The sequence below is a fragment of the Triticum aestivum genome, chromosome 2D (genome assembly GCF_018294505.1).
Source record: "Triticum aestivum cultivar Chinese Spring chromosome 2D, IWGSC CS RefSeq v2.1, whole genome shotgun sequence".
Classification (NCBI taxonomy): Eukaryota; Viridiplantae; Streptophyta; class Magnoliopsida; order Poales; family Poaceae; genus Triticum; species Triticum aestivum.
Window position 1 is genome coordinate 642,199,555 of NC_057799.1, and position 10,091 is coordinate 642,209,645.

Here is a 10,091-nt window from a genome sequence, read left to right on the forward strand (position 1 = left end):
TAAATGCCGCATATAGGAAGGTATGGTGGACTCATATGGAATAACTTTGGGTTTATGGAAGTGGATGCACAAGCAGTATTCCCGCTTAGTACAAGTGAAGGCTAGAAAGAGACTGGGAAGCAACCACCTAGAGAGCGACAACAGTCATGAACATGCATTAAGATTAATCAACAATGAGTGCAAGCATGAGTAGGATATAAATCACTATGAACATAAATATCATGGAGGCTATGTTGATTTTGTTTCAACTACATGCGTGAACATGTGCCAAGTGAAGCCACTCGAATCGTTCAAAGGAGGATACCACCCTATCATACCACGTCACAACCATTTTAATAGCATGTTGGCACGCAAGCACTACAAGAAATATGTCAACTTGTGACCTTGACTATTGGTCACTGAAAGGTCATTGTTTTTCATTTGCGACCTTTTTTTGACCAAAAACAGAAGGTCAAAAGCTGGCAGTCGTAAACTAAAATTAACGAGAGAAGGTCGTAGACGTTTACGACCAAAATATGCCTATTGTTTTGTTTTGGTCACTAGCAGCCTCCCCAGGCCACGTAGGCATCCGACGTGGCAATCTGATGTGGCACAAGAATCAGCCCGGTCCAATTTGGTGTTTATATGGGCTGAGCCCATTAATTCGGCCTTTTTAATATTTATTTTTCCTATTAATTTTTGCTAGCTACATGGGCTGGCCCAGCAATTCGGCCTTTTTATTTCTAGATGCAGCCTTTTACAGCGTATGATCTTTTATTTTTTGCCATTTTATTTTCCACTGTTTTACATTTGTCCCAAATATCATAATATCATACACTGGTCCCACACATCAGAAATTTCAAATGTACTCAAATTATTTTGATAAGTGGGTCGCATGAGTCATGTTTCCATTGCACACATTTTCAAATCACATGCATAATTACTATTTCATATGAAACAGAAATTGTAAATCTGAAATATACAACATTTCATTCAGATACAGAGAGAAGATACATGAAATTCTAGAGTTCACAATGCCGAGATAATCCAGCTATTATTACATAACTTGCTATATAAGAATGTCTTGGAGCTTCTTTGAACCTCTTTCATCTTGAATTTACGCAAAATATCTGCCAACATGAAAACAGAACAGCAAGGATAGGGTTAATAACAACAACACGTGATGGGGTGCTATTTAGTAGTAAGATCAAGTCTAGAAAGAAACATGCATGAAAATTAAGAAGAGCTAGAGCAAGTCTACATGAAAATTAAGAAGTGGTATTTAGTATGGATGCCCTCAAGTTTTCGTGCACGTCATGCCAAGTCAGCCAACACGTAGCATGCATATGGGACGTAAAATGATCAAATGAGGAAGGGCTGAAGCCAAACAGTGGTTCCTCCTTGCAATGATCATAGTTAGATAGCAGCGACCTAACTACAGTTCATGTTACAACAACACTAGTTCATGTGAGAAACACATAGGGTCCAAAGTACAAACCAAAATCAATCTCACTTGGGTAAACCAGGACATGACGAAACAAAATAATTCATTTTGGATTAAAAGAGGAATATGGTGTCCACCTTATACTACTACAACATCATCATCAGGATTAAAACAACACATTTATAGTCAAGAGTGCTGGATAAGACAAATATCAATTGAAACCAACTAGAGCAGGTGAGCCAGGGATAAGTAGCAGCAGGAAAATAATGGTACATTCACAACTTCAGTTCAGGTAAATATCAGCAATAGTATCATCGAGCACAGCAAAACAACAGCTTGACCCAAACTATACAGTCAGCCTCCTATACACCCAACCTACAGCAGTTGCGGCTACACCCTAACTACAACAGCAGTTCTACCAGTAGCAACAGATCGAGTCGATTGTCTCACGTACAGCAGCTCACCAGGAGCCAAGTTGAGGAGGGCCGAGGCAGGAGCAGCTGGATGCAGGTCGTGGGCGTGGTAGGGGAAGGACACAGGCAGAAGGACGCAGGTTGTCCGAGGATCCCGTCGACGTTGTCGCCGTCTTGGTTTCCGGAGAGCTGTGGCCGTGGCTGTGTCCACATGCATGTATCCAGCCTACAGCCATCATACGTACATTCAGTTTATTCAGCATAATCCTACTATCATTTCCGAGCGAACTAGCCAGAGTTCTGTAGTGTAAATATGTATCTGAAAAACAAAGCGAGGGCATGGCCATATATATACCTCAGTGATGGCCTCAGCCTCACCAAGTCGCGCAGGTTTTGCATCAACTTAAGCCTGAGGCACAGGCCAGTCACCGTAGCCATACTGCAGTGCTACACAGTCAGGGTGAATGTTATCCTGCAAAGCAATTGTAAGGTGTGAACAATGATCCCCAAAAATTCAAGCTGGATGATAGTTCTTGACTTCTTGCATGAAACAAAACAGATTTCGTGCGAGCAGACTGTGTACACTGCAATGAGAATAATATAGGATGCTTCACTTGCAATAAGTAAATGCATCCTGAAGGTCGCAGTGAATCAGAGATTGGAACTGCAATTTGCAATGAATCAAAGATTGGGACTACAATTTCATCCCTAGCAAATATATGTTTCCTGATTAATATTCATTTCCAAATGCAGGAAACCATCCCGGTGACCCAGCTTGTCCGAGAGACTGCCGCTGTTATGCAGGAGTTCACATAATCTGGGTATGCTACTATACTTGGCACTTTCTATTTATTATACTACTAATGAGGTTACGAAATTGTTTAAATCAGTCACTTGTTATTCCTAAATTACTATTAGAACAATAAGTTGCTTGACAGTTTTACTGAAAGCTTCACAATGCCATTTGATGTAACTTGTTTTTGTTAACAAGAATCCAAATATGAAATATAACTTCAATGTCCGTTGATTTTGACACTGAATTGTGAAACACAACAATCATTTAGGTAATTGCAGAGAATCTGTGAATCAAGAATCAAGAAAACAATAATATACGAGTGTCACAGCAACATTAATATACGAGTGTTATAATGTTCACACAATCAAGAATCAACAATCATCTAACTTGTTTCTGTTAACTCTGTAGCAACATTAATATACAAGTGCCACAGCAACATCCTCCATCCAACTTGCAGTGAATCAAGAAAGTTGAATTACTTACTCTACTACTAACAGCAAGCCTCTACGCGTTAATAGTAAACAACTGGAATTAATTACTTACTCTTCTACTAACAGCAAGCCTCTACACTAAATTACTTACTCTATTACTATAGTAAACAACATGATTAACCGAAAAGGTTTCCATTAGTTTTAATTAAACTGAAACCCTTCGTAATTTTAATTGAATATTACAGATCAAGAAGAGAATCTGGAAATTTTTATTGAATTCAATTAAATTTGTGCTACTGCTGCTGTTATAAAACTACTGAAACTAATCATGCAACAATTAGCATGAGATATAAGCAGCCCTAAGCACCAAGATTACTACACCAAGTCAAATTTAAGCTACTGAAAAATGGTGGAAGATTCATGACAAGAATAACAGTAGCAAAAGCTTCATCTGCTAAAATACTGAAGCTTCATGTGCAAAATTACTCAAGCTTTATGTGCAAAATTAACAGTAGGTGCTGGAGCTATTCCAAAATTATCACAAAATTTAAGCTATCATCCTGTTGCAGAAATAAATTTAGTCCAGGCCCCCTTCATCCGCCAGGCTGCCGCCAAGCTCCAGCCCTCCAGCAGCGACCACAAGGGCCTCCTGTACGACATCATGAGAACAGTCAAGGACTGCAACATCCAGGTAACAACAAAGTTCAGGACAATAAAATAGATATTATGGTCACTTGATTGCAATGATTCTTCCTACTGTTGTCATCCTTAGAAGTGAAAGCTTTCTGCTAGCCATTCTGTTACTTCATAGTGTCATGGCATGTCAATATATTCAGTACAAACATATAGTAGTAGGTATGTAGGATAACCTCATGCTTGACAAGGGTTTCTTTGAATTTAATGGCTGACAGCCCCTAGCTTACTGAACCTAGTTGGTAACAAATTAACAAACACACAAGCAAGCACTTAACTTGACAGGAAGGAAGGAAGAAAAATGAAGGAGGGGAGATGGCATACCTCGTGTACAAGACCTGTACTGCAGCTCGTGCCCGGTCCTCTGCTACTGATGCGCCTTAATGGTGGCCAGCAAGAGGGCGCCCATGAAGGCGAGCTGAGCTCTCCCGTGCGTGTCATGGTTGCAGGCAGGAGGTCGTTCATGTGGGGGAGGGGATAGAACGCAAATCCTCCAGACGGGTGCTGGTGGTTGGCGATGGAGGAGGTCGTCGGGTGCCTCGTGCGTCCAGGCGACGACGGCAACCTTGGTGAGCCGCCATCACCAGCGTGCATGGACCAGCCTATGCCCATCAGCCGCGCGAGCGCGCTGGAGGTCGCAGCCAGATCGAGGGCTTGACGACGACATGTGTGAGGAAGAAAAACAAATCGGGCATGTGTGAGCAACATCCAGATCGAATCGAAAGGAGAAGAGAAGAGGGCGAGAGAAGACCTTGTTGACGAGTTCCATGGTGTCGAGCGCGCGTGACGAGGGCGCGGATCCGGAAGCAACGCGGCGGATCTGGCCGCCGCCTGACCTGCTGCTGCTCAACGGGTGGAGGTAGATGCGGATGGGCGCGCGGGACTGCTGCAGGGGGGAGGGGAGGAGAGCGAGGGAGTCGGGGGAGATGAGGACGACGAGGAGCCGCGGGGCGGGGCTAGGGTTTGGGGAGACGATGAGGATGGGGGTGGGCTGCAGCAGGTATGCGGCGAAGGTGAGGTGCGAGAGAAGGAGGGCGTGGGCGAGGCCATGAACGGCGGTTCTGGCTCTGTGGACGCTGTACGTGGAGGGAGTGGGGTGGGGCGGAGAAGAGGAGGGGGGAGTGAGGCCGGCGGCGAGGTGTGGTGACGGGAGGAAGGGGCCGGTGGACGAGGGGGACGAGGGCGATTGGATGTGGGGGAGAAGGGGGAGGCGGCGATGGAGAAGGGGGATCTGGGGGAGAAGGGGGAGGGCGTCCAGGAGCGCCGCGGCGTGCGGCGACGGCCATCAGGGTGGTTGGTGCGATCTTGGTGGAGGGGACGGGGAGGGGGCGGCGGCGGCGGCTAGGGTTTCGGCGAGCGGGTGCGGGTGCGGGATTGGAACGGTGGTGAGTTCGTGCGTGGGGTTTGGAACGGTGGTGAGTGGGTGCGTGGGGTCTGCGGGTACGGTGGGGAGTGGGGGCGTGGGTGAGAGGGTGAGGGGTGAGGGCTGCCGTTGGATTCCGGAGCATCCGACGGTGTCTGATGCATGATCCGCATGATAGGCTCGTAGACCAATCAAAACGCAGCAAGCAATTTGAAGACTTTATGACCATCTAAATTGGTCGAAATCAATTAGATTAAAGATAAATTTTTTCATGAAAACTTCCTTTTTCATTTTTTGAGTGCTTAAAATGAGTATTTTTTAAAGGATCAACCAAATATTTTTCAAATGATACCATATTTTGCACAAAGTTTGCATTTTGGATTGGCAAACAATATTGACAGAGAGTTTTTATTTTCTTTGCACGAAAAATTAATTTTCCATTTTTTGAATGCCCAAAATGAGTTTTTTGTGAAGGACCTACCATATATTTTTTGCAAAATTGGACCAAATCATTTTTATAAAATACTAGGCCATATTTAATGCACAATTGATCAAATGGTTGGGTGTCAAAAGTTTTGATCCACCTCTCGTGAAAAAAACAAATTTCCGCAGATTCAGTTGGAAGCGGGTCAAATTTGAACTGCGGCTGCCTCATAGTTTATTTTTATTTTTTCCAAAATCATTTCTAGGTACATAAGTTACCTACTAATAAAGCAAGGTGCGTTTCTCCAAAAAATTTCATCCGTTCACCACTAAAATATTTTTTGGTTCTATTCGAGGTGGTACTAAACTTTTGTACTCCGTCTGTTACCAAAGGAAAAACGATTTATGGAGAACTTCGTACGTGGGTCGCGCACCCTATGGCCCAGTAAAGTCAGTCCTTTTTTCCTGCCCAGGCAGCAATAAAAACAAGTCTATTTTCCGCTCAACGCGGCATATAGTTTTAGCTACGCACAGGGCGACCAAGACACGGCGGCCCATTTTCGTTTGTGTTTTGTTTCAAATTTTCTTTTTCTGTTTCTTCCTCCTTTTATTTCCTGTTTGTTTTATTTTTCCCATTGCAAGTATACTTTTAATTGTTTTCTGAAATTTCACAATTTTCAAAAAATGTTTGCAGTTTCAACTTTTATTCACAATTTCGTAAAAAGTTACGAATTACAAAAATGTGTTCCTATTTTAAAAAATGTTTCTATTTTTTGTCGTGCCAAAATATGTTCAAAATTTAAAAAATATTCCCTTTTTTGGTAAAATGTTCGTATTTTTCAAAAAAATTCAAGATTTAAAAAAATGCTTTTAAAAATGTTCCAAATTCGAAAAATATTCTTGATTTACATATAGGTTTGAAAATTGAAAAGAATGTTTGCATGAAAGAAACACATTTTCTAAAATTCTTTTGCATGTTTAACACATCTTCCCATTTAAAAAAATTGTTCACAACGTAAAAACATTCATATTTTTATAAGAATGTTCATGTATTTAAGAATTGTATGCGAATTTCAGGAAATGTTCTTTTCAAACTTTTTGTTCTTGCTTTGTCCAAAAATGTATGGAATTTTCAAAAAAGTTCAAAATTTGGAAAATAGTTCACGGTTCCAAGTATATTCGTTAGTTCATGTTATGAATTCCAAAATTGCGTTCCTATTTTAAAAACGTTTGAAGTTTTAAATTTTTGTCATTCTGATTTCTTTTCAGAATTTTTAAAATTATTCCCATTTTTTGGAAAATGTTTGGGTTTTCCCAAATTACATACTAATAAAGCAAGGTGCGTTTCTCCAATTTTTTCATCCGTTCAACACTAAAATATTTTTTGTTTCTATTCGAGGTGGTACTAAACTTTTGTACTCCGTCTTTTACCAAAGGAAAAACGATTTATGGAGAACTTCGTACGTGGGCCGCGCGTCCTATGGCCCAGTAAAGTCACTCCTTTTTTCCTGCCCACGCAGCAATAAAAAAATCCTAATTTCCGCTCTATGTCACAATTTCGTAAAAAGTTACGAATTACAAATATGTGTTCCTATTTAAAAAAATGTTTCTATTTTTTGTCGTGCCAAAATATGATAAAAAATTAAAAAATATTCCAATTTTTAGTAAAATGTTCGTATTTTTCAAACAAAATTCAAGATTTAAGCAAATGCATTTAAAAATGTTCCAAATTTGAAAAATATTCTTGATTTACATATAGGTTTGAAAATTGAAAAGAATGTTTGCATTAAAGAAACGCATTTTCTAAAATTCTTTTGCATGTTTAACACATCTTCCCATTTAAAAAAATTGTTCACAACGTAAAAACATTCATATTTTTATACAAATGTTCATGTATTTAAGAAATGTATGCGAATTTCAGGAAATGTTTTTTTTCAAATTTTTTGTTCTTGCTTTGTTCAAAAATGTATGGAATTTTCGAAAAATGTTCAAAATTTGGAAAATAGTTCACGTTGCCAAGTATATTTGTTAGTTCATGTTATGAATTCCAAAATTGCGTTCCTAGTTTAAAAACGTTTGAAGTTTTAAATTTTTGTCATTCTGATTTCTTTTCAGAATTTTAAAAATTATTCCCATTTTTTGGAAAATGTTTGGGTTTTCCTAAATTACCTAGTAATAAAGCAAGGTGCGTTTCTCTAATTTTTTTCATCCGTTCACCACTAAAATATTTTTTGTTTCTATTCGAGGTGGTAATAAACTTTTGTACTCCGTCTGTTACCAAAGGAAAAACGATTGGTGGAGAACTTCGTACGTGGGCCGCGCGCCCTATGGCCCAGTAAAGTCACTCCTTTTTTCCTGCCCACGCAGCAATGAAAAAAAATCCTATTTTCCGCTCAATGTCACAATTTCGTAAAAAGTTTCGAATTACAAAACTGTGTTACTATTTTAAAAAATGTTTCTATTTTTTGTCATGCCAAAATATGTTCAAAATTTAAAAATATTCCCATTTTAAGTAAAATGTTTGTATTTTTCAAACAAACTCAAGATTTAAAGAAATGCATTTAAAAATGTTCCAAATTCGAAAAATATTCTTGATTTACATATAGGTTTGAAAATTGAAAAGAATGTTTGCATTAAAGGAACACATTTTATAAAATTCTTTTGCATGTTTAACACATCTTCCCATTTAAAAAAATTGTTGACAACGTAAAAACTTTCATATTTTTATACGAATGTTCATGTATTTAAGAAATGTACGCGAATTTCAGGAAATGTTCTTTTCAAATTTTTTGTTCTTCCTATGTCCAAAAATGTATGGAATTTTCAAAATTTGGAAAATTGTTCACGTTGCCAAGTATATTCGGTAGTTCATGTTATGAATTCCAAAATTGCGTTCCTATTTTAGAAACGTTTAAAATTTTAAATTTCTGTCATTCTGATTTCTTTTCAGAATTTTAAAAATTATTCCCATTTTTTGGAAAATGTTTGGGTTTTCCCAAATTACCTACTAATAAAGCAAGGTGCGTTTCTCCAATTTTTTCATCTGTTCACCACTAAAATATTTTTTGCTTTTATTCGAGGTGGTACTAAACTTTTGTACTCCGTCTGTTCCCAAAGGAAAAAGGATTTGTGGAGAACTTCGTACGTGGGCCGCGCGCCCGATGGCCCAGTAAAGTCAGTCCTTTTTTCCTGCCCAGGCAGCAATAAAATAAATCCTATTTTCCGCTCAATGCGGCATATAGTTTTAGCTACGCACAGGGCGACCAAGACACGGCGGCCCATTTTTGTTTGTGTTTTGTTTCAAATTTTATTTTTCTGTTTCTTTCTCTTTTTATTTCCTGTTTCTTTTATTTTGCCATTGCAACTATACTTTTAATTGTTTTCTGAAATTTTACAATTTTCAAAAAATGTTTACAGTTTCAATTTTTATTCACAATTTCGTAAAAAGTTACGAATTACAAAAATGTGTTCCTATTTTTAAAAATGTTTCTATTTTTTGTCGTGCCAAAATATGTTCAAAATTTAAAACATATTCCCATTTTTAGTAAAATGTTCGTATATTTCAAAGAAAATCAAGATTTAAACAAATGCATTTAAAAATGTTTTAAATTCGAAAACTATTCTTGATTTACATATAGGTTTGAAAATTGAAAAGAATGTTTGCATTAAAGAAACACATTTTCTAAAATTCTTTTACATGTTTATCACATCTTCCTATTTAAAAATATTGTTCGCAACGTAAAGAGATTCATGTTTTTATAAGAATGTTCATATATTTAAGAAATGTATGCGAATTTCAGGAAATGTTTGTTTCAAATTTTTTGTTCTTGCTTTGTCCAAAAATGTATGGAATTTTCAAAAAATGTTCAAAATTTGGAAAATTGTTCACATTGCCAAGTATATTCGGTAGTTCATGTTATGAATTCCAAAATTGCGTTCCTATTTTAAAAACGTTTGAAATTTTAAATTTTTGTCATTCTGATTTCTTATCAGAATTTTAAAAATTATTCCCATTTTTTGGAAAATGTTTGGGTTTGCCCAAATTTGTTCAAGATTAATTTTTGCATTACAAGACACATTTTCTAAATTTCTTCCATATGTTCAAAACATGTTCCCGTTGCCAAAACTTGTTCACAACTTAAAAAAAACGTATTTTTATAAAACGTTCATGCTTTTAAGAAATGTTTGTGAATTTCAACAAATGTTCCGTTCAAATTTTTTGTTCATCTGTTTAAAATGTGTGGAATTTAAAAAAAATCATAATTTGGAAAATTGTTCACGTTGCCAAGTATATTTGGCATTTCATAAATTATTGACAGTGGTAGCTTCCATGCGTCAATAAGAGAGAATATGCTGGTTAATTATAATTGAAACAAATTATGGGCACGTGCCAATAAAAAAGAATATATTTGTTTGGCTCTAATTAAAGGGTGCGATGTTGAACTAGAGAATACGGAAATGTGGGGGTCTTGATCCATTCTTATATTAAGCTAGAGGCATGTAATTTTATCCTCCCGTTGCAACGCACGGGCATGTGTGCTAGTATCTA

At 37.8% G+C, this 10,091-nt stretch overlaps 1 protein-coding gene across 3 annotated transcripts; it reads right to left on the reverse strand.

Moving 5' to 3' along the window:
• Positions 1–907: 907 nt before the first annotated feature.
• On the reverse strand, positions 908–5,131 carry LOC123055291 (uncharacterized). Of its 3 annotated transcripts, none has more exons than XR_006426576.1 (4): positions 4,081–5,117; positions 2,192–3,712; positions 1,888–2,062; positions 908–1,109 (listed from the first exon to the last, which is right to left on the reverse strand). XR_006426576.1 is itself a non-coding variant. In XM_044479287.1 (4 exons), exons 2-4 carry the CDS (start codon positions 2,272–2,274, stop codon positions 1,009–1,011), a joined length of 369 nt encoding a protein of 122 aa, XP_044335222.1. In that variant the 5' UTR covers positions 2,275–3,712; positions 4,081–5,131; the 3' UTR covers positions 908–1,008. The 3 variants fall into 3 exon arrangements, 1 of the variants encoding a protein (XP_044335222.1); XM_044479287.1 differs by having other exon boundaries at positions 1,878–2,062; positions 4,081–5,131; XR_006426575.1 differs by lacking the exon at positions 908–1,109 and having other exon boundaries at positions 1,624–2,062; positions 4,081–4,409; positions 4,508–5,119.
• Positions 5,132–10,091: the final 4,960 nt, after the last annotated feature.